Genomic DNA, 25023 nt, shown 5'->3' on the forward strand with positions numbered 1-25023 from the left:
GTTACTTCTATTAATGGTTTCAAATCTCTTCACAGGCTATCACTCGCCTCCTTCCAGACTTCGATGTTCAGGCAAGTAAAGCTTTTTTTTTTTTTTTTTTTTTTCCTCCTGTTCTCTTTTTCTTTCTGCATGAGGGGAGGTTGAATTGACATTTGAGAAAGCACCAAGATGTGACCAGAAGGGACTGCCTGCTTGCCAGGAATTCTGTCACTGTGGGAGAGGGCTCTGAATGGTGCTGTGCTGGAGCCATGTGAAGGGGACCACAGGGGGCCTTTTCAGGCTGGAGCTGAGAAAGTTTCAGTCAAAGGGGGTGGCTGGTTTGCAAGGAGTTCTATTCTTACTAAGAGAATGAGAATCTTCAGCAGTGGTAGTGAAAACAATATATTCCCCTCCCACATGGACACACACTTTTCCCAGTTAATTTGCTTTCATTAGCAGTGTGCATGCATTTCCTCAGAGGAAACATTCCTCTGGATGCATCCCATTATGCTGTTGAAACTTTCCAAAATATTCCTGAAGACTTTGGGGTGGTAGAAGGTGCTAGGCAATCAGTATTGTCAGTAATAGGAGTGATGGTATTTCTATATTTTTATTTGGAGACAGAACATACAAGTTTGTAGCATACCACTAGGTCAGATGGTGGCCCTTCACTTTCCCTGAGTGTCAGGCTTTTGAGAGGTGAGTTGATCACTCTTCTGGCTCCTTTTATTTTCTTGCCATTTGGGCTTTTGACTGAGCAGTTTATCCTTGCTGGTCCTTAACTGAGACTAAGGAATTGCATGGCTGCAGGAGCCAAGCTGGATTGAACTGGGGTGGAGATCAGGGAGGGTGTACCTGCCTTGATGAACACTGTCAGTGGTGTTTTCCCTCTGGGGAGGACAAGGATTATGGATTGGGAAAAGATGCTCAGGGGGTGTCTCATTTTTTCAAGGTGTGCAGAACTAGGGAAAGATATTAAATTGTTCTAGTCTCTGTTCAGGTCCTTGAAGGAAATAATCTTCTCTACTTTATTGCATGTTGTGCTTTATTAACACCTGTCTATATATTTGTATTCAATGTTGTGACAACTGCTTAAAAAATACAGCACAAATTCAAGGCTTTTCCTTGGAAACCAAGTGAGACAGCTATCTTGGACCCTTTTTTCATCTTTCAATGGTTCTTTCTTCTATAGCAAAGCTGTAGTTTACACTAATCCTGCACCTTCCCCCTCTTTTTTTTTTTTTTCTAATGAAATCCACTGCCTGAAGTCTTGATAAATGTAAGTTAAGATTGCTGGCATACAACTTCTTGCAGGACTGTGCACAGCATGGGAGAAGCTTTCTGTTTGGCTCCAGATTGATCACTTGGTCTAAATGAATTGAATCCCAGATTAAGTCTGCTAACAGGAATACTACAGTATTTTGATTAAGAATCCAGAAGTGACCCATATTTCATTTCTATTCTTGGGATAAATTGCTTGGTTTGTAAACCATGTGTATATATAGATTTTTTAACTTGCAAGATCAAATTCTCTAAGCCTTTTTTGCTTTTTTTTTTCCTCTCCATGTTTTGGATTAACTGTCGCTAATCCAGAGCAGTGATTCTTGTCATTTAGCCCTGTTCTGCCAGCTCTTACTTTTTTAAATGATCTATCTTTGTTAAGAGTTTAATCTTTAGTTGTTCTAGTTCGGGAAAAATGTTGAAGAACAGTCTCGATGCATTTTGTTAAGAATTGTGACTGCAAAGGAGACTTGGCTTTGGTCCTTAAAGCCACAAGTACCCTCCTTGTGTTTCTTTAAGTTCTTTTGTGGTTGATTTGTGGAAAAAAAGTGGTTTGGAGCTGCTATGAGAGATTTGACACTGATGAAATTCATGTGTGGCCCTAGAGGACCCAGGTCACTCAGGACTGAGGCTGAAGTGTGCTCTTAGTGAGCAACCTCTCCCATGAACTACTTGGAAAGAGGATGGACCTGGCCAGGGAAGGAAATTATTGATGCATGGCAGGATGGGGCTTATTTAATGCTTGTGTATGGATGTGGGTGTCCACCACACCCACTGCAAGTTCCTCCATCCTTCTGGGAACAAGTTAAGCAGTGTTCAGTTAATGACTTTGTTTCTGCCACTAGTGAAAAGAGCTGCCCGTGAGGTGTTTTCCTTCCAAGAGTAAATTTTACCTAGTTTCTCAGATTTGGAAAAAAATAGGTTCTTACTTCACTTGCAGTTCTAGACAGAGTGGAGTTAAGCATAGCTTTCCATTTTTAAAGTAAGCCACTGTATAGTGGTATATTGCCTTTCTGACAGGACATGTTGCAAGACATGTGCATGGTTATTTTCTGGAGGAAAATCTTTGTGAAGCTACGGGGGGATGGCCAAGACAAGAGTTGAAAGAACTGATAGCTCTAAGCTGCCTCTAGTCTGCAATTTGTAACTGTGTCTGTCTGTGGCACCCACCTGAAAATTGAAGTAAAGGTCTCCTGTGTCTCAAGAAGGGGAGTGTGTTCCTGGCCAAACCTGTTTTAAGATAATTGATGACAAACCGGTGCAGGGCACTGTGCCCTGGGTGGCTTTGTCTTCCTGCCAATCACATTTTAATTGCATTTCCAGTTTGATGTATGTGCATATTCTCTAGCTCGGTAGCTTTGGAGCCAGTGGAGCCCTGTGCATATTCATCCTCCCAGCTCTGTGTTTCAGTCCATCAGCATTCTGCTTCCTCAGTAACTCAGCAAAACTTGGAGCTGTGTGGCAGCTGTAGGGGGCAGAGACGAGTTTGTCCCTTGCAATTCATGGCTCATGGCCATCTGTATCCATAGGCACGAAAGATCCCTTTCTGCTTTACTTCCTCCTGCCTGTTCAGGGAGAAGGGAAGAGCTGCCCTGCATGGGGAGATGATGAATCAGCTGGTGCCCATGGCCAGGAGGGGTGGGATTGCAGTGTGCTGTGTAGATTTCCTCATCCTTGGGGACTTTGAAGGAAAGGGCTGGGGGTGGCTGTGGTTTTGTGCTCAGCAGGGCAGGGTGACCCAGTGCTAATCCGACTAGGAAGAATCCCTGGGCAGAGCCGTCGCAATAACCTGCGTCAGTTCCTGCAGGGAAGTTTTTGTTCTTGGCCTCCACCTTTTAGCAGGGTCACTTACATTTACATCTGAAGTCATCATCATCATTAATGTAGCTGGCTCCCAGCCTGATTTGGGGAACTTTTTTCTTAATATTGCTAATTTAGAATAGAAATGTTAACAAATTAAAAAGAGAGAAAAGTAATTGGAAATGTGGACGTTGGGGATTTAGGAAATAACAAGCATAAGATGAATTGAAATTCCTTTTTAGAGTAAAAAAAGCTAGGGAGAAAATGCTAAAGAACTTCAGGGCAAAGGGGCTTTGAAACTCAGCATTGAAATGGCACGTTAAAAGCTCAAACATTTTTAATCTCCAAGAAATTGAAAAAGTGGAAAAAATAGCTTATGCAGGTATTACTATACTAATGTTCTTAAGTAATATGAATTTAAAATGTACTGTCTCCTAGAAATTTAAAAGCTATTTAAACCTTTAAAAGCTCCTAAGCTTTTCCCTCAGTTCTAAGGCAAGAGAAGGGAGATGTATTTAACAGTCATAATAGCATGAATGAAAATAAAAGCATGAGATTGTAATTGGGGATTAAGTATATTTGAAAGCTTTAAAATAATTGATGGAATGCAGTATTTTACTTAAAATATAAAACATGACATGTTTAGCAAAACATTCAGCGTGTGTGTGCAGTTTTCCTTTTTAGATATTTGAAATATTTTGGTTGCATATTCTGTACTTGAGAAAACAACTTGTCCATAAACATATTTCCCAATCCATGTCTTACTTACCCAGGGTAGAGAGGGGAAGGAATAAATGAGCCCTCCTGTGTGATAACGAATTGTCTTCCTCTTCTAACTTTATGAAAAAGTAAAAAGGTCACTTGAAGCAAAAATAAAATCTATTTTAGAATCTGCCAGCTCCTCCAAACTGAGACACCCTCCCTTAAATTGCACATATTGAGAGTGTTTTTCTGTGTGTTTAGTGCACTGAGATAAGACTGCACCTCTGTTAAAGTGAGAGATGTGAACAGATGGTGTGTTTGTCTTTATCCTTCTATCGGATTAGTGTACCTTGGATTTTTTTTCCAAGATAGTGTTTTAATACAAATCAGTTGGTGAAGAGCCTCTTACTATAATGTTGATGTTGATTGGGATGTGCTGCCATCTGTTTTCAGTGCTCTGCATTTTGAAAACATCCATCCCTACATCACGTAGACAAATCTCTTGATCTTTAATAGGATCAATAGGGATGTGAAGTTGTTGATGTCACCAAACAAACTGGTTTGAATTGATTGTTTTTTTGGAACCTCGTGTGCATTTCCCTTTAAGAATTTGTGCTACAGGAAAATAGCACAACCCTACTGAATTAGGGGAGTCTCACTGTGACAATAATGAAGAATTGAGCCAATTGTTAAACTGACTGTGTTATGCCAATTATTGAGAGCATGGTCACCTGTTGTCTCTGGACTATTTTTAGCTGACACTGAGTTTGAACTAGGCTCAGGTTTCCAATTCCGGAAGAGTTTTCTATGGCTGTCAGTGGGATGTGCAAGTTCAAGGGTTTGGTTTTATGTACCATGAAAAAACATCTTTCATGCATGAAGGAGGATGATCCTGAATCTTGAAGGTGCTCCCTGCAAAGAAAACAGGTTCTGGATTTTCACTATTGTTACTGGATAGCTCTAGCAATAGAAATCTGATTATACGAAATGCCTATTAGTCTCTAACCGAGGAGAGAATAATTTCAATATTCTACACTCAGCAGGAGGTGTGTTACACAATAATGCTTACTCTCATTACAGTGCTGAGGTTGCCAAATTATTTTTTTTTTAATTAGCTAAGCATTAAAGAGTAGAATGTGGAAAATATTAACTGCCATCATTATTAATTTCAGCTATTATTAATTGCTATGTATGGGCACTGCAAATGTCTTCATGAGTATTGTATAATGACAGTGTCCAAATATACATTAATGATACAGAATGTTTTTGAGGCCCAGAGCAATCTGATTTAGTGTGTGACATCCCTGCCCACAGCAGGGGGTTGGAATTAGATGATCTTTAACATCCTCTCCCACATAAGACTTTCTATAGTTATATTTTAATAGTATATGTTAATGATATACCCAATGTATACTGTACAAACCATATTTTCTGCTGAAAACTGAACTTAGTGACATTAGTGTGGTGATGTAGGAATCCTTTAAACTAAATGTTGCTTATCTACTTTGGAAATACTAGATATCAAACATTTAAAAGGCCTTGTGTTTTTCGTTCAAAATCATTGTGACTTACACTAATTTTTTGTGTTTACTGGAATCTTTAATCTTGGCTTTTAGGGAAGACCCCAATTCTGATTTAATTTAGCATAAGTTTGGGGTGTTTCAGCATTTCAGATAAAAAAACATGAAATGAAGCTAAACTTCTCAAAAATCTGATGGAAATAGCAGCAGGAAAGACTGCTAAATCCCAGGTTTGAAATTTGGCACTTTGTGCATTGTGTGGCAAGGACTTAGTTCATCTTTGATGTCTGACCTCTGTTGAGTACATTCTTCCCCTGGTCAAACCTGGCTCAAATCCTATTTAAGAGTGACATCCTTGTGAATTAGTCTGTTTTGGTTTCCCCAGCTGGGCATTATGGGAGTCATAAGCCTATATAGGAGAGCAGCTTGTCTATATAACCCAGTTCCCTGCTGGGACAAAGTAAAAACCTGCCACCCGTCCTCTGTTTGACTGCCTGGATTTTGTCACCCTGTTTTGCCTAAGGATGGTCCTAGATGTGGAAGATACAGCTTACCTGATAAGTAATGCAGTGAGTATGCACAGGAATGAGTCTCTAAGGAGATCTAGGAGCTGAAAGTTAGTTTTGATGGAGTATAGCTTAGAGAGCAGAGATGCTTAACTTCTATATACAAGGGGGGATAGATCTTGATTCACTGCCTCAGCTGTAACTTAAAACTGATGTAATTGTGTAATTAAAAGGAAAATAGATGAAATGTGGAATGGTGTTGCCTAGAACCCTTATTTGCAACAAAATGTGCAGTGTGTTCCTTGGATCAAATTAAGGAGCTGAGATTGATTGAATTATTACCTCAGATATTGGAAGGTATTCAAACCTTTTTAAAAGGCTATTGCAGAGGCTGTACACCTCTGATTTCTACAGCATAAGTTTTTAACTTGAATTTAACTTGGACTTTGCTTCTGAGTGTTACTGCATGGAGTAAGTTAAGCAAGCCCTGCAGCAGCAGGCTGCACTGAATGACATGGATCATATCTGTGTCCTGTGAAGTAAATAAAGGATTCTGGTGAGGTGCAAAGACTGGCTACTGCCTATATAATTCTTTGATTGTTACATGTGTGTAACCATACTGTAAATAAGTGTCAGAAATAATTCCTAGTTTGTGATTCTCTTTATACATGTTGGCAAAATACCCATCTGAAGTTCATGTGAAAAAGAATCAAAAAACTGTTCTATCTTTTGTGTAAGTCTAACTTAGAGATTCAAAAGATGGTGCTCAGGGAGGCTTTGGTTTGTTAGTGAAGGTGTCCTTGGCTTTAAGATCAGTAAGCAGTATAAACTCCTGTTACACCAAATAATAGCAGTTTACTTCTTAATGTTGTTTTTCTGATAAGCACCACAATAATGTTGTGGTTATTTTTGTTCTATTAGCAAACTTTGGATAGTTGGGTATATGCTCAGGTCTGTGCATCACAAGCCATAAAACACACATGTGGCTGCTGATTTTATTGGAGAAGACTACTGCAATCACAAAGCTTCACCATGTAATAAATCCTTATGGCAAATAAGCATCTGCAAACTACTTAATGCTGCTTTCTTTGGGGAATAGTGGTTATTTTCTCAGCTAGAGTTCTTTTCCTAGAAATCAGAAATATTTAATCATGGTGACTTGAACTTTTACAGATGTTGAGTCGTAGTTGTAAGCTCCTGCTTTTTTAGATGTCATTACAACCAAACTGTTTATTTTCTTAACCTGCCTTTTAATGTGGTTAAAAAGTGTTTAACTATTCCCCTCAGCATCTGGTTAGAGCTAGCAGCTTGAGTGCTTCTGTAATTGTCTGTGGCCTGGAGGAGGTGACAGTCAAATGTAAAATGTCAGCACAGAATCACCACCATGGGGGAGAAGGATGGGATTGCAGAGCAGACCCTGGGATGGGGCAGGACCTGTGCTCGTGGTTCATCAGGGTCTGCTGCTGCAGCAGCTGTGGAGCATTTGGACAATCCCTGACAGATTCTCCCTGTTCTCTCCCAGGAGCAAGATGTGGAGACAGTGCACGGCTCGGTGCGTGTCACCATGTGTGGCACTCCCCGGGGGAACCGCCCTGCCATCCTCACCTACCACGACATCGGCCTCAACCGTGAGTACTCTCCTCATGGACCAGCACAGCTTCCTCATTGACCAGCACAGCTTCCTCATTTACCAGCACTGCCAGAAACAGAGCTGGGAAAGCAGCAGGGCTTAGGAAACCCTTCCCAGGTCCTTGCTTGTTTGTGTGCACACAAATGCACACAAACAAAGTGCACACCTAGATGGCACCTAAGTCTGCCCTTATGGCACATGTAATTCTCAGACTTTTTATCCTTGCTCAGTAAATAACGGGAATACTTCAATTAAAGAGGCAAGAAATCTCTGGTAGTTCAGTGATTGTGTATGAATGCTGTAAAAAAAATCTCAAGGAGAGGCTGATGGTGTACTGCCAACAGGACTGAAAAAAAGAACTCTGCTGGGGCTTTGGGTCCTGTCTGATAAGTAGCCTTGTGCTGCTTGGGTTTACGTGAATTACATGTCAAGTGAGTATGAAATGAGTGATGGCTTTGTGTCCTTAGCCAGCATTAGGAGAAAAGACATTAAGTGCCTTTTATCTTATCTGTCATATAATGAGTTAATATCCAGACCTGCTCTAATTTGTTCTTTTCTCAGTCCTATTTGTTGAATACAGTTCATGGTTTCTTAATCAGTTATCAATATTTAAAAACATCTTCTGATCTTTACAGTCTGGCTATTGCAAGGGGGTGAATATTACTGTTAAGGCAAGAAAACAAACCCTTTCTTGCATGTGTTTCGTGGAAGTGTCTTTAATTTTGATTTTCAGTGAGTCAGGGCAGAGAAAATCTGGAGCTTAACTTTAAATTAAATCTTTTTCTTTCCAGAGTTACAAAGTTGTTCTGGACTTGCATATTCTTCTAAAGTTGATTTGAGCTAAAAACGTTTTATATTCTGCTAAGATTTTGCATTTTTGTGTTGTGTGAGGACATTCAGAAGCACACAGAGAGTATTGAACCATTTTCTTGGCATCTCAAGGATGGTGCTTTCCACACCAGAAAGAAAACATGCTAATCTTCTCTCTCCTTGTATTAATATTGCTTAAAAATCAGAAATCAGATCACCTCAAGCCTTGGAGCCTACAGCACTGAGTATCCCAAAAAGATGTTTTTCTCTTGACTTGTCTGTAGCAGTGATCACGTAATGTTTAACTTGTAATATTTGGGCAAAAGCATAAGTCACAATCTTAGCCTTGATTTTTTTTTTCCTTCAATTAAAAAAAAAATAAAAAAAAATAATAATAAAAAAAAAATATATAAAAAAAAAAACACTGACATGGAAATTAATAATTTAATCTAAGAAAAAAATCTGGGATGAATACCCTTGGCTAATTTTTGTTAGTATTTTAACTTTGCATAGAGAATAATGTTTTGAGGAATTAGGTGTACCAAGCAAATATTTCTATTAGGTACAAAAATAAGATGAAAAAGCTTGGCTGACCTGATTGATTCAATTTTTCATTAACCTGCAGGATAGATTAATAAATTATTTTTGCAGCTGCAAATTATTATCTCCTTCAGCATAATTATTTCATATTTTCTTTTCCTTCCTAAGATAAAACTTGCTTCAATCCCCTCTTCAACTTTGAGGATATGCAGGAAATCACCCAACACTTTGCAGTCTGCCATGTGGATGCACCTGGTCAGCAGGATGGAGCACCATCTTTCCAGGCTGGGTGAGTTGTCAGGGAAACAGCCCATACTTTCATAGTTATCTCTTCTTAGTAAAAAGAGTCTTGATCTGCAACTTGCACCAAGCACAGTAAGTTGGCTTTTGAACCTAAATCCTGGCACTGTTTCTAAGAGTGCTGGAATTTTGGGATCTCTGTTTTGTTGTGCTAGTTCACAGTAGGCTTTGGGGCTGCAATTTTGTGTTTTAGCTCTGATAGCTAGGCTGCTTGTAAAGCAGTTCCTTGACAGATACCTGCATCTTGTCAATTGAAATATTGAGTTAGTTTGTTTTGTAATGACATCCTGAATATAAATACTAAATGAAAACTAAATGATTATTATAAACCAGACAGGCATTAACCTCTACATAACATCCCTCACAAATCTGTGGTCTTTATGAAATGGCAGCATGGTAGATGTGATGTTTATTACCTACCTGGAAATTCCAGGTTTTTGGGCAGTTACAAGGAGATGAACCCTCACAGGAGGTTGTGGATACTCCTGACTGTACCATGAATGATGCTGTAACTCTTGGAAACCTTGTGTGCCATGAGCACTGTCATTGCCAAAATGCTTTGCCTGTTTAGGTCAAATGAGACAGGTTTACCTTGAGATGCCCCTTGGACAAGAATCAGCTTGGCTGAGGAAGGGACCAGCCAACGAGCCAAGGGGAGGATACAAGGCAAGGACCAGTTGTTCTGTAAGAACTACGTATTAAGGAGCTTATAAGTACCCTTATTGCATGAGCCAGTCTATTTCCCTGCTTAATTTTTAAGCTGGTCTGATGCTGTTGTTAGCTGCAATGGCCCAATTGTCCATCAGAGCAGCCTACAAAGCTATTTCAGTCACCCTGTCTTTGCATTTGTTTAAATCATGAGCTTTTAAGTGCCTTAGCCCTCATGTCCTGGACAAGTGTTAAGGCTTCTGAGTTGTCAGCTGCAGAGGGCAACCATCATCGTCTGTGGCTAGCAAAGACTTGATAAAATCATAATTGCAATGTAAAAAACTGTATGATCTCTACCTGCCCTTCAACTGGGAGACCAGCAGGCCCAAATTAAGTCATAAAATCATGGTTTGTTGTAGAAGGGAAATTTGTGGGTTACTCTGCAGTGAACAGGGATAACTTGATCAGGTTGTTCAGAGTCCTGTCCACCCTGATCTTAAATGTTTGCAGGGATGGGGCATCCACCACCTCTCTAGGCAGGGTTTACTACCCTTATTGTAAGAAAAAAACAAAACCTTCTTCCTTAGATCTAATTTAAATCTGCCCCCTTTTAGTTTAAAACCCCTTTTCCTATCACAACTGACCCTGCTGAAAAGTTTGTCCTCCTCTTTCTTATAGGTCTCCTTTAAGTACTGAAAGGTTGCAATAAAGTCTACCAGACCAAAGTTGATGCAGTGACACCAGCTTTTGTCATGATAAGGTTAATTTCCCACCAAGAAAACTTAAGAAAATAAAATGTTTCACAGTCCTTGGTAGTTTTTGTTTGTGTATGTTTTGGAGGCTAAACTAGAGAATAATTAGGTGTAATTCTGATGGGAAACAGATTTAAATACATCCTAGGCAGATGTTTTCCAGCTCTACTCTGGATAGATTTTTTTCCTCATGCTACTCAGTTGAAATTTTGCTCAGAATCTGCTTCTCTGAGTTTTATTTCTGCTTTTAAGACAACCAGGAGCATTAACAAAGAGCTATTTTTATTGAGCTTTCTTCATCACAGCCTTTCTTATGCCTTCATTTTCTTCATCAATATTAATGGAAAGCTGTTCTCATTTCTCCTAAGATAATGTTTGTGCCCCTAAAAACACTCATGTAAGTTTTTTGCCAAATATCTAGAACTCATTTCTGTAGTCTCTGATTATGCAATACTGGGAAACTTTTTTGTGGTGGACTAGAAACACAAACATTGATTGTGGTTGGAAACTCATCTCTCTTATTCAAACCTTTTCATAAGTTTTAAGTTCCCAACTTTCCTTGGGAAAGATTCATTGTGGTCTCTTTTTGTTCTTAGACGTCAGTTGGCCTGTAACATATACAATATATATAAATTATGCTAATATTTCTGAAAAATTACTTGTGCTTGTTCCTCATTTAAATTCAGCTCATACACTCAGGGATCTCATGATGACCGCATTTGGTATGAGCTCTACAGTGATCTGTGTCTCTAAATATGCCAGTACACTGCCGGATGTCGTGTAGTAACTCCTCAAAAACATGCTTGTTTTAGGTATGTGTATCCCTCCATGGATCAGCTGGCTGAAATGATTCCTGGAATCCTGAAACAGTTTGGGTGAGTGCAGAATTGTTTACTTATTTTTCTTGTTCTCTCTACGTGGCTCACTGAAAGAGCAGGCATTTGCTTTGGCTTGGCTGTCTGGCATTTTGTTTCCTAGAACTACACTTGTGGTTGTTTTGGATTCCTCTGTTATAGATGATTGCTTTCTGAAAGAGCTTATTTTTTGGCCCTTTTTGAAACGTCTGTTTATTTTTAAACAGGAAGCAACTTAGGAGAAATCCCATGTGCCTAATTTAGGGGCTTCCTCCAGTATTCTCTGCATCGCCCTCGCAGGGGCAGGGCACAGACAAATCTGTTCTTCCTACTGTAACAACCCACGTTTTCCTGTGTGGTTAAGCAGGGAAAAAGCAATCAGTCCCATCTGAAGACATTTACTGTTTTGCTTCTGTGGCTTGAGTGTTCTAGGGGGTTAGTTTGACCTCCCTGAGCCTCTTCTACTGCCAAGTGTACCAATGTTAAAAGACCTAGACCTGGGTTGTTTACCTGCACCACTTTTGGGGATTTTCCCTCCCTTATAGTTCAGCTTTAGCAGGAGCTGTAGCTGAGAGATTCCTTTTCTGTGGAGCTCATGCTCCTGGTACACAGTGGAGAGGGCAGGTAGACACCGCCAAGGGGTTTTTAGAACAAGTAGAGAAAACTTGGCATTCAGGGTTAGGCAGCTTTGGAAAACACAGGCTGGAACATCTCCCCAGTTTAGGCATTGCACAGTTATAACCAACTCTGTGTACCAGTTTACCTCACTACTTCCTTAGGGGATCTGCATTTTTTGAACAGGACACACAGGCTCATCAGTTCTGTTGCACTGTGTAAAAAAAAATGTGACCAATAACATTGGTACATTGATATTCAATTAAACTGAAGTGCTGAAGTGTGCTTACAAAGTCTTGATTTAATATTGCTGATGAGAATCAAAACTATCATTAGGTATTTTCCTAAAAGCCTTGAATAGCCTGTTTTTCTCAGTGGTTTTGTCTAGCCTCTCCTTCCATGTATTTTCTACGACCTTGAAGGTGATGCTTTAAACCTGATTTCAGTTAATGCAAATATTTGGTTTGTCTCTGCCCTGTTTGGTTATGAAGTTTAAACTTAATCACCCCAGTGACTGGATAGCAGGAGATGTTTCCCTGCCAGCCTCCTGTTAGAGAGGGATCAGTGCCCCAGTTGGATAGCTGTGATGAGGAGGGGGCAGCTTTTTATTTAGGCTGCAGATTTCAGGTCTGTATCTTATAAGTTTTTCTGGCAGAGACTAATCATTTCCTCCCAGGATCAGAACAGTGCTGTGGTTGCTCAGTGTATTTACTTAAAGATAAGTGAGGATAGCTGCTGCCCTGCAATGCATGAGGACCAGGGTCCTGCAAATGTTTCTGAGGCCACTGACACTGCAGAGGCTGCACAGCTTGCCCAAGCTGAGCCCACCCTTCTGTCCACACACACTGCAGCATGAAAGAGGAAGGCTACTGGTGTTGTTTATTTTCAGCACCCTTCCTCATTTGTCTCTTCTCTTTTATCACTGTGCAGGCTGAAGACCATCATAGGAATGGGAACTGGAGCTGGTGCCTACATTTTAACCAGATTTGCTGTAAGTTTTGTGGAGCGTCCCTAGAGCCTCAAACCTGACTTGCCTTACACGTTGTTGTTCCCATAGCATGCATGGAGAATTCCTGTTCTGCTGTGCCCAGTTAAGTATACAAGCCAGGCTTTTAAGTGAAATACCACAACCTGCAGGATAGCTAATCCAGAAGACCTAGATTTTCCGTTTTAAGGCCTGGGCTCTTCCCAGTTAATTTGCAGAAGGTTTTTATAATGGGAGTTCTCTATTTAAACTGAGGGTGGAGAAAAAGTTAAATTCTAATGTTCTCCAGCTGCTTAGTTGAATTGCTCTAATGAATTTTTTTTTCCATACATATGCTTCTTTTCTGCAAGATAAAACTAAACCTACTACTTTCTTCTCCATGACATAATTTGCTAAATTAAATTTTTTGCTGACTTTCAAGTTGCAAAGGATATCTGATGAATCTTAGGTCTTCTCTTTTGCAGTTAAACCATCCAGACATGGTGGAGGGATTAGTTCTCATTAATGTAAATCCTTGTGCTGAAGGTTGGATGGACTGGGCAGCAACTAAGGTAAAAATCCTTAAATTAGAAAAATAAATTTTACTACAGGCCTGTGGGATATGAGGAGCTTGGCAGTCTTGTATGTCAAGGCATGTCTGCAGATACTAAGCATCCTGGGTGTCCTAATTCCTTTGGTGTTTTTCTTCCATTTGCAAAAATACTCCCTACAGGGCTAGTGATAAAAATAGGTACTTTGAGAAAACAGATACATGTGGCATAATGGAGCTTGTAGCTGCTGGGGAGAATAGTTTACCTTGACCTGGTAGTTTGGGGAACATCTTTCAAGAAAAGTCCAAGTGTAGTGTAGCATTTAGTGCTTTTATTTCATGGCTTTGTTTGCCAACACAGTCTAAAATACGAAGCAGAGCACAGAAAAATGTCCAGAACAGCATCCTCCATGTTTCAATCATCTGTGAGTCTTAGAAGCCAAAAGTACTCAGAAAAGAATATTGGTACAGATTTTTCATACAACCAGAAAATGTTGACAAAAAAGAAACTCATTGGAGAAATTTGCTGAGCCAAGATGTAACATTCTTTCAAGGCTTAGTTACTAAATATATTCCTATTTTTAACTTATCAAGGCAAACTTCTTTAAATCAAATGTAGTAACTTTTCTATGCTGAAATGAACCTCCTGGCCCATTTTGATTGTCAATCAAATGCCTCAGTGCATTAAATTCTTCCATATCTGTGCCTCTGCCTTTCACCTCTCAAGGTGAGAATTGCTCACCTCAGGAGCACAGCAGGTGCCTTATGTCCTTGTGTCCTTCCAAAGGAGCATTTACTGGGGGTTGTGAGCTTCAGGTACCAGTTCCATTGCATTGTCAGGATGAGTTGTTGGCAAGGAGAATGGGCAGTGGGGTTAAAGGACACCCACCTGGCTGGTTTGCTTTGTGTTCCTGCAGGAAGTGATTCCCTACACACCTGTGCCCCCAGCAGTGTATTCCCTTATAACTGCATTAGTGAAGGCATCTGATGAGAATGACTCAAGCATGAACTCCTAATGGTATTCTAGTTGGATTGAGGGGGAAAATATCAGTTTAGGATATTGTACATGTAGAGAGGGCAGAGAAGCATCCATTGATCTCTTTATGGTAATTAAAAGGTGTCATTTGTTCAGGGGCTGTGTTAATAGCAGATACTCAGATAATCTTGCTCTTCAGATTTCAGGTTGGACAAATGCCTTGCCAGACATGGTCATTTCACATCTATTTGGAAAGGTAATGTTCAAAAGATTCCTCTGATGTATTCAGTCATCTGTATTTACTTCCTGGGGCTTGGAGGAGTGCAGAAGCTTTCAGTTAAACAACAAAAGATGAAGTTAAACTGTGAGATAGGATTCATACTTGTGTCCCCAGCATTTTGGACAGTATTCTGCCATGGGGTCCTGAAAACTCAAGTGCATCTCAGTTGTGACAACTCTAATAGGGGCAGCTGCCTGTCTAGGCACCCAACACCTAAGCATGAGTATGAGAGTTGTATATGATTGGGTTCTGAGCTGAAACACACCACAGATTTTTTTTTTTTTTTTTAATATATTTGTAACTCTGTGACAGCTGGTTATTAGTATTAATGGTGCTCTCCAGTGCAAGCCTAATGCAAAGTGCTGGACTGTTTTCTGAGGCTACTTTGCTGTGCTTGAAATTGTTAGTAAATGCAACGGAAAACTCCATTCCAGCAGAACAAGGAACTAATCTATAAAGACTTTAGAACCCAACTGTTTGAGAATGTTTGTGATGGAAGTCCTCAAAGCTTAGTTATTTACTATTGTGAAGTTGAGTTCCACATTACATGTTTGTAAGCTTTCAACATCTGCTTTACCCTGGAAACATTTTATTAGGCTTCTTACTCTGAATCTTCTTCTTTTTATTTGTTTCAAAACCTCACACTTGTCTGACTGTAACCATCTGCACTCTACAACATGTTTTGCAATTGTGAGATTTTAATATAACAGCATACTTGAGCTTTAAAGTGAAAATTGTGGTACTGCAATCAGAAACTAATATAAATTCTGGGTGACTTCACTGGGTGCTGAAAGCTGTCCCTTCCCTCAGTGTGCACTCCTGTTGTGCAGATGCAAGTCTGATACACAACTACTGTGCCATGTCTTCAGATCCTTTCAGGAAATAGCCCCTGTTCTGAACAATTCTGTCTCCACTTTAGGAAGAGATTCACAGCAACCATGACCTGATCCATACTTACCGTCAGCATATCATTAATGATATGAATCAAACCAACCTTCATCTCTTTGTCAACTCTTACAACAGGTAAATACATTTACCTGATTTCTAACTGGAAACTTTTAAGAGGCTGTCCAGCTCTTTAGAGAGAGTATTTCTTGTGTGGTGGGATTACATGTGTTCCCCCAGTATGAAGTTCTGCTTAATAGTGCCTTTAGGGACCTCAGATGGTTTACTTATTGGAGAAGGACCTTGTGCATTTGTGGGGTGAAAGGTTCCACACTGGGACTGAACTATGACATTGATCCTTCAGTCTAAATGTGGTTCTGTGTCAGTTATGGAGGCCATACCATATGGCAGATTAAATTAGTTAAATTAGCATGTGAGTGTCTGTGCTTTCTCTAAACTAGAAGAATATAGAAGTATCTATAATATTCCAGTGTATCAAAGACCTTTGTCCTCTCCATTGTTTTTTTAGTCGGCGAGACCTAGAGATTGAGCGCCCTGTTCCTGGAGTGAATGTTGTCACCCTTCAGTAAGTATTTTATTTGAGAGCTTACTGCAAGTCAGGGATTGCCATTAGGAGGAACTCCTCTCTTCAGACCTGGCAAACATAATGAAATTGAAAGTTAAGTAGTTCCTGTCATTGTGCATCCGAAAAAACTTGGATGTACTTTTCAAGTACTTACAAAGTGCTTGAAAAGTTAATGTATTTAGATTCATGCAGAAATATGTTATAGTTAATGGAGACTATAACTCTGAAGGCCCTTGAGCTGTGCTTATGCAAGCAAAAAAACCCAGCCTAAAACCATTGAGAAAACCAACCAAGCAACAAAAAGTTTCAGGAAAATAGAGCAGGTATGAGAATGAGTGACTGTCAGATCTGCCTTTTGATTATGCTGCGGCTGTGCAACATAAGTTGTCAAGTCCTTCTTAGCTCAGGAGACTCTGTTCCTCTGACAGTCTGCTTGGAATTGGATGGACAGATCCAAAAGTTGGAGCTCATGGGCCTGGGGGCTGGTAGGCATGAGACTGATGCTGATGCCCACATTCAATTTCTTACAAAGCAAGGAAAGCATAAGAGCCCTGGCAAGGGCTGATTTGCTGCCAGCTGGGGAAAAGAACAGGTTCTCAGGCAAGGAATCAGAGCATGTCAGTAGATCTGCAGCTAATAAAGGATTTGATGTATCTTTAAGGTGTCTGGAATACAGACCAAATCATTTCTGTCTCACCCTTCCAGAGACACAGTATGCAGGTCTGGGCTGGGTGGCAGAGGTGACACCACTCATGTGTGTTTCTTTGCAGGTGTCCTGTCCTCCTGGTGGTGGGTGACAGCTCCCCAGCAGTGGATGCTGTGGTGGGTACCTGAGTCATCTTTGCCATCCTGCTGAGGGTGGGTGGGGGAGCCAAGGGGCTGTGAGAGCCCTGCCACACAGCAGCCCTGCTGGCTATCAGTCCAGCCCAGTGGCTCTCCTCTTCCAGACCACAGGAGAGCTGCCATTAATTCCGTGCTGTTTGTCCCCTCTGCCTGTGCACTATTATTTAATAGCTACCATGTTAGGAACAATCACCACAGCAGTTCCAGTGAACCGCAAATATTTTCCTTTGGAAGAGGAATCTGCTGCTGGTATTTTAACTTGCTGTGTGGTGCTGGAGCTGTGCCCTGGGTCACTCTGGAACTGAAGAGCTTCTTTTTTGACCATTATAATTCTCCCCAGATGACTGGATGACTTCAAATGTTGTGCCTTAATGGGCATGCCCAGCCTGCTGGCCCGTGGCCACGTGGCTGCTCACCACTTGGGATGCTACCAGATGACCCCAAATCACAAGATAAACAACACTTGTTGCCATTGAAGTCCCAGAAACAGATGAAAAAATGTCTCCAGTTCTCAACTGTGGGTTTTTACATGGAAAAAATGCAGTTAAAAAATGTGAGCTGACTTACTTGGGATTAAAGATGTATATATATATATATATATACAGAGAGTCTTCACACAGAATCATAAGATGTTCAGTTTATTCTGTATTAAGCCAGCAAAAAGGTGTTGGATCTGTTTTTGTATGGATTTTGTAAAAAATTGTGTGCAATGCCTTATGCTGCTATTCTTTTCTATAGGTTGAATGCAACTCAAAGCTGGACCCAACAAGGACCACACTTCTGAAGGTAATAACAAAAACTGTACTTTTCAAAATAAACATTCCTCTCACATAAAGCCAGTTGGATTAGCAGAAAAAGCAGAACTAGAGTGATGTGTTGCAATACCAATAATGCAGTGAGAATCCAGTTCTGATTTTAAAAGACAGTTCCTTCAGGGTGAGAGTATTTTAATGGGATAAACAGGACTAGGGGCTTCTTGTCAGAATTAACAGCAGGGAATTTCTCAGCTCCTCTATTTTAGAACAGTAGGGATGAGAGTTGAAATGTTCAGTATTTCACATACCCATAATGAATTTGACTAAAGCTGGCAAAGCTGATCTTGAGATATTTTGAAAGGTTTGAAAACCTGTGAACAGAGTAGGAGTGCAAACCAGTTCATTCTGTTCCTGTGCTTGCCTCGCAGCAGTAGTGTCAGGTGGATCAACAGCTAATCTATCAGCCACAGTTTGGTCAACCTGCCTTTTGTGAGGGTACAGTCCAGGACATTTTACTTCTATTTTCTAGAAAAACTGATAAAATGCGCTTACAAACAGCTGAACATCATGCAAAGGCTGTGGCTGATATTTGGCATTCAGAGTATGAGTGCAATCTCTAGCTTGTTACTGATGAAGCAACAGCATGGAAACATTGAAACAAGTTTGGTCATGCTTTGCTGAGAGCTTCTACTTCGTCTCTCTTTAGTGAACTTTAGTGACTAGTGAACTAGTCAGAAAACTATAATAAAGATTTTTTTTTTTTTTTCCTCCTAACATTGAGGAGTTACAGTGCTGCCGTGTAATGTGGGTGTGTCAGACACCCTAAAAAAGTTTCTGACACTGTCTCAGACCTTGTATCAGTGGCCAGCCTTTGCTCAGTCCAGGGATATCCTGCTGCAGGCCTGTTTTGCTGCTAACTAATCCTAGATAGGATTTGGGGTTTCCTGTAATTTACAACTCTGCTGTTTTCAGCTTGTAGTGTTCCTTGGAACAGGACTGTTTTTGTTGGGTTGACTTTGAGGGGTGGAGTGGCAGGAAAAATGAAACGCTCCAAAAACATTTCATGCACTCAAGATAGCTTTTCTCATTTGGCTTTCCCTGCTTCCATTGGCAAGTCAGGCTGATGCTTGCCATCAGCAATCTCAGCAGATTAGCTTTTCCCTCTCACCTCTGAGCTTTAAGTGTTTGTTTTCTCTACCCTGTTTGTCATCCAGGTCAATACAGAGTCATATTATTGTAATTCAGTGCTGAACTTGCAACCAGGACTAATAAGTTGGTTTCTAAGAAACTGGCAATTGCTGCACAGCAAAAAGCACTTGTAGCTCCAGCTGATGCTTTCCCTGAGCATCAGGACACATTGTGAAAGCTACGACTGCACCCCAGAAAACCACAAACATTTAACAGCTTGCTTTGGTACTTTCATCCATGTGGATGTTACTCACAGAACAAAAAGGAAGTGTTTTTTCTGCCAGATAGCTGAAAAGGTCATTTCAATATACCCTGAGCATAAGTGAGTTCCTCTGGCATTAGGCTAACTGGCTGTTCTCATCCTCTTTCAGATGGCTGACTGTGGTGGGCTCCCCCAAGTTTCTCAGGTAGGATTTGGCTGGTGGAAATCCCACTAGTCACATTCTGCAGAGTGTCAGACTGCAGCAAATGGGTGTTTCCCTGTAGGGTTCTTGCTGTTCCCAAATGTCAGCCAAAAGGATGGTTATGATTTCATGAATAATGATGTCAGTTGGTCATCTGAGCTTTCTTTTTTTCCTTTAAAGAGCAATGAAGTGCAAAATTAAAATTGGGAGGGGATATTATTTTCGCTAATAGAGTCTTAACCAAGTAAAGAACTGAGGTGGGAATGCAGAGGTATTATTTTATGCCTATTTAGTAAAATAATGCGGATTAAGGCTTGAGCCACTGACATTTTAACAATATTCTTACTTGGACTATTTATAGTATACACCAGGAAAGTGGGAGGCAGGAAATAACAATGCTAGGTTATTGCATACAGTGGCTCAGCTTGACTGTGCATGAACTGGAGTTTCTAAAACACGTTTAGGCATAACTTCCAAGCTGCTAATAGAGCCAGGCTGGCAAAGTTAAAATTTACCTACGCCTTTGTGTTGCCTCACTAAAAGAGCTGATTTGTAAATCAGTTTTGGAATGTGATCTAACACTTAAACAGATTTCTAAGCAATATAAACTGGTGAAATTAATGAACTTCAGGAAAAGCTAAATTTGTAACTGCCTGCAGCTGATGTCCTTGTACAGGTAGTGTACGCTGCAACAGTGGGAATTGGGAAAAGGCTTTTTTTAAAGCTACATGGTAGTATGTACATTGCTTCTGTTGTAGAGAGTTCATTCTCTGCAGTGGTTCAGAGAATTATGCAAAAAATATTTTCATGTGAAATAATAGGGACTGTGAAGCTTATGAGGCCACTGTTAGCAGAGGAGAAAAACAGGGAGTGCCTGATGGCAAGAATATCAATTGTAGGCAGTTGTCTTGTGTATTCCTGGTGAGATTTCTTGCCCTAGAAACATAGCTGTCAGCTGTGAATAGCTGAATTTGTTCTCTACTGATTAGGAATTACTCAATTGCCAGTCTTGTATGAGCTACCTTGTACATTTTGTGAGGCCAGTTGTTTTACTTTGGTTCACCTACCTCAGTAATTGCACAAGTCAAGTTTTGAGCCAGGTTGAGACCACTTGTGTCTTTCTGGATCTCAAATGCATGTATCCATTTTCTAAAACAATGGGGAGATGACTAGGGAGGGGAATGGTGGAATTTTCTTATAAATGAAGTTTCCAGTAGAACCCAGAGAATATTTAATATGTCACTGTTAAGATAGGGCACCTTTGGAGTCTTAACATTGTAATATAACCTACTGAGCACTGCCTACGATAACTCTGTCTCTTTTGCAGCCTGCCAAGCTTGCTGAAGCTTTCAAATACTTTGTTCAGGGAATGGGATACAGTAAGTATTGATTTTATTGAATGGCTGATCTTGCTCCCAAAGCTAATTGGGCATCTAGGCACCCAGAGTCTCTGATCCCAGATGTGTCACCTTTTGCCTTTTGGATATGCATTTGCAAGGGGAAATAAAATACATGCTGTATCTGGGCAAAGGGTTTTCAGACCAAGTGAGGTTATTAAATAATAGAGAGCTTTGTAAACAGCTTATACTCACAAATACCTCTTCTACTTTATCTCAATGTTTTTAAGGTGGCTATTTGTGATAGTGTCCCCTCCTGGCATCAAAGGATGTGGTTCATCTAATGCATGCAACATTTAAAACCTCATTTGGCTCAGAGACTTCTTTAAGTTGTGGCTGTTTATTTTTCACATAGCTGCTGTGAGAATGCACTATGAGCCTGGGCTGCCAGCAAAGGTTGAATACTGGAAAGGAATGGAAAGGCTGATGAGTCTCTTGATTTTTCCCTCTGGATCCTTGCAGCCACAGCAATGTGCCCTAAAGTTTTTTGAGTCACTCAGCCCTGGCCACTAAACCCACAGTAGTAATTTGGCCTCCTTGACCACGTGCCTGGGCAGCAGAGGTACTTCTGCATGTGAAGGTACCCTGAAAAGTACCTGTTCAACCATGAGGGCTCCTCCAGGGGTGGTTAAGGCTGATGGGAAGGGGAAGGGCTCCTTCCAAGCCCGTGCAGCGAGGTGTTAATGAAAGGCTCTCCTTGCAGTGCCCTCTGCCAGCATGACCAGGCTGATGAGGTCCCGCACTGCCTCCGGCTCCAGTGTGACCTCCTTGGAAGGACAGAGGAGCCGCTCCCACACCGGGGAAGGCACCAGGAGCCGCTCCCACACCGGGGAGGGCACGAGGAGCCGATCCCACACCGGGGAGGGCTCCAGGAACCGCTCGCTCACGGACACGCGGATCGAGCTGACGCCCAACTCAGCCAGCAACGCTGAACAATCGAGCCCCAAGTCCATGGAAGTGTCCTGTTAGGTGGCTGTGGGAGGTTTTTAAACTGGTCACAGTGTGGAAAAGGAATGGATGCCCCCTGTGTATCACAAAAACATAACTGGTATTAATCTCTAGCTGTTCTGTAGGATGAACTCTGTTCACTGGGGTCTGAGAGGGACCAAAGAAAAGAAGCATCTCATTTGCTCTATCATTACTCTTGTATCTCAGACAGCTGCTGCTATTGTGCCCTCCTTCAGTGGATGCCAAATTCTAAAGGATACTTGCCAAAAGCTGATGTGGTTGTAAACACTTCAGAGTCAAACCAGAATTGCTCAATGCCCTCCTTTAAAATCAAAGCTGTTACAGGCCCCTTTATCTCTGATTCTCTTGAAGTAAACTGGCACAATTTGAGATGAATTTCAAAGCCGGGGGAGAAAGAAATAACTTCTAAGGATGACTTTAGGAAAAGGAAATGAAACAAATGTGTTATGGCCTCATGTTGAAGCTGGAGTTGAATTCATTGTATATAGCTTGACTTCAAATGATAGAAAAGTTAATGTATTGTGCATTTATAGGCCTTCTAATTCATTAGTATTCAAGCCTGTTTTCCTATGTACAATAATATACTACTAAAATAGGCAATTTTAATGTGACTTTGAGATGAACTAAATCTTTTAAGGTTTTTCATTTCACTTTTTTGAAATTTAGTTCCAGTCTTCCTTTCCTTCCCCCCTCCTAGACCCTAAAACTTGCTTAGCCAAATGAGGACAGGATTTAAATTTGGTAAGCAAGGTAGGATTTCCTGTTTGGGAACTTGGGCCAAAGGGTTTACCAAACTGCAGAAGCTGGTATAGTTTTAACAAGTAGGATAGCTGTACATGCCAACTAAGCAGAAACAGCTTGATATTTCCTTCAGAAAGCTTCTTATCTTTGCAGCTCAATTTTTTTTTGTTTTTGTTTTTTTTTTTTTTTTTTTTTTTTCGGTTGTGTTTTTTGTTTGTTTTTTTTGTTTGTTTTGTTGTTTTTTTTGTTTGTTTGTTTTTGTTTTTGTTTTTGTTTTGTTTTGGGTTTTTTTTTGGGGGGGGGGTTGTTTTGTTTTTGTTTTGTTTTGGTTTTGTTTTTGTGTCCAGCACAATTGTGATAAATTTGGAATTCTGTAAGCAAAGACAGATCCAGCTGTTCTTTGTCAGGAGAGATGAATGACTGTGAGGTGGACATGTAATTAGATACTGTACATTCAACTGCCACTAATTACTACATTTGAAACTGATGAGATCTCACTGGTGCTGAAAAGTGTATATTCCACGAAGTGGTGGAGCAGCAACACTGTATCTCTGGAATACAGTGTCTAATGACTTTGTAAATGTCATGATCTGCTGGTTCTGCATCTTTGCATAGCCTCCTTGGGTTGCTTTCTTTGAAGCTAGTGGCTTGATACCTTCCTGCCACTCAGAATGTCACAGTTGGGTGTTCTTAAGTTTGTCCTTCCATAAGTAGTGGGACAGGATCTCCAGTGCATACCTGCTGAAGTGCAGTCCTCACACAGACAAAAAGCTCAAATGCTGAGCAGTTAAATAGCAAATGTTAATACTTTGGGATTGCTTGTTCAGAAGAACACCATCTAGGTTCCTTTATATTGACTAACCTCAGCTCTTGTGTAGAATATCCATAACATTTTGTGGGAAGAACAGACAATTTCCAGAAAGAATAAAGCTATTGTGTAAAGTCTATCAAGAAAAGTTTCTTAATGAAGTATTTGTATTTATTTCAAAACAAATAAATTTGTAACTTTGCAATGTCTGGTGTCTTTGTATTTTACCAGGAGTACAGTAATCTTTTTCAGTTGAAACATATTCTTGTCATCCCTTTGTATCAATGAAGTTTTTTTGATTTTGCTCGGATCTGTCATTCCCTACTTTTGTGCTCAGAGATTTCCCTCCTCCAGCGTACTGTTCTAGGAAAACACCACACACTTCAGCCTAGTTGCTGACTATTTTAGTACTAAAGGATATAGAAATATAGAAAAATATAGAGCCATAATACAGAATACTATTTGCTGTTTGAGCTTTTTTCTCCCTGGATAAAATACTGTCTAGTGCACAGATCTGGGGCATAACTTCCTCACTGGGGTTGGTGCCACATTTGTCCCATGCATCCTTTCTGGTCTTTGGATCCATTGATGTGAGTTCCCCATGAACAGCTGGCATTATTCAGGCCTCCTGACTGAAATTGCAGATGCCACTTGGATTTTCTAAAGGTGATTCTTTTTGGAGTTCTTACAAGAATGTAACTTCAGGAAAGCAAAGATTAACCTAGTGACTTACTTAACATACTGGAGTTTCTAGGGACAGGCGCTTTGATGACTTTGCTGGGACTATTTTGGGCTGCTCATTCCTCCTGTGTCTCAAAAAAATCCTGTGTTTGAAGATGCAAAAGCAAATATTTGTCATGTCTGAGCCAAGGCTCTACTAGATGTGATGATTCAGCAGTCAGGACTGGACTGATACCAGCAAAGGGCTTGACAGCCAGTGCCAGTGAAAACGGGAGGAGCCTGTGCCAGCTCATCTTACAAAAGAAGGGCAAAGTTACGTTCTTTGCTGAGTTTTTCTGGGAATGGCTAATCATTCCTTCCACAAGGACGCTGTGGTGTGCCTGTCAAGCCTAGGCAGTTTATTTTGGTTTAATGGGGAGGAATGCATCCAAGCCTTATTGCAGCACAAAGGGATCTGCGAGCACTTCTGAGCTGCAAGGAGTTGCTAGGATCACTATAAATGTCAGCTTTGCAACCAGGAGTGTTCATTTGGCAAAGAACGCTGTGTTCCTGTGCATAAAAGGTGGAGGGCAGCACAGAGGAGTGGTGTCTTACCTTTTACAAGGAGTTATGACTCCTCTTTCCCTGCAGTACTGGTCTCCTGGCATCTTTAGTTTGTATTGTAACTGAAGAGATGCAAGTGGCTTGCAGATTTATTAGGAATTTTTATAAAAACCCTTCCTAGACATGTAAAAGCTGATTTCTGCATTAGTGTTGGAGACAAAATTAGCCTGCATGTTGTAGAGTCATTAACCTGCAAAACAGGAGCTGGGGTTTCACTTTTTTCCAAGTGTGAATGGCCACCAGGGAGCAAGGAGCTACTGTGGCATAGAGGAAATTCTGATTAGGTAACAAGAGGTTTCCAGAAAATAACCAATTTGCACCTCGTAGTGCTTTTGGGGCTATAAAGAAAGAAAACAGGATGAGCTCCCAGGGACCATGAGGCTTCCTGATAGCATTAGTGCATCTCAAATGCCTAAACTTTGCTGCAGTAGTACTCTTCAAAACCACTAATGGAAA

General features: G+C 40.6%; 1 protein-coding gene across 1 annotated transcript in view; it reads left to right on the forward strand.

The window, feature by feature from the left end:
• Nucleotides 1-23488, forward strand: part of NDRG1 (N-myc downstream regulated 1) — a 39512-nt gene extending 16024 nt beyond the window's left edge. The window contains exons 3-16 of the mRNA XM_083868156.1: nucleotides 36-71; nucleotides 7311-7416; nucleotides 8937-9057; nucleotides 11281-11343; nucleotides 12868-12928; nucleotides 13387-13473; nucleotides 14627-14683; nucleotides 15627-15730; nucleotides 16122-16178; nucleotides 16949-17000; nucleotides 17760-17807; nucleotides 19336-19371; nucleotides 20696-20747; nucleotides 21469-23488. Of these exons, the coding sequence (XP_083724282.1) occupies nucleotides 36-71; nucleotides 7311-7416; nucleotides 8937-9057; nucleotides 11281-11343; nucleotides 12868-12928; nucleotides 13387-13473; nucleotides 14627-14683; nucleotides 15627-15730; nucleotides 16122-16178; nucleotides 16949-17000; nucleotides 17760-17807; nucleotides 19336-19371; nucleotides 20696-20747; nucleotides 21469-21734 (1146 nt within the window). The 3' untranslated portion in view covers nucleotides 21735-23488. The remainder of the gene's footprint in view (nucleotides 1-35; nucleotides 72-7310; nucleotides 7417-8936; nucleotides 9058-11280; nucleotides 11344-12867; nucleotides 12929-13386; nucleotides 13474-14626; nucleotides 14684-15626; nucleotides 15731-16121; nucleotides 16179-16948; nucleotides 17001-17759; nucleotides 17808-19335; nucleotides 19372-20695; nucleotides 20748-21468) is intronic.
• Nucleotides 23489-25023: the final 1535 nt, after the last annotated feature.

Source organism: Zosterops lateralis (assembly GCF_965231275.1).
Source record: "Zosterops lateralis genome assembly, chromosome: 1".
Taxonomy (NCBI): domain Eukaryota; kingdom Metazoa; phylum Chordata; class Aves; order Passeriformes; family Zosteropidae; genus Zosterops; species Zosterops lateralis.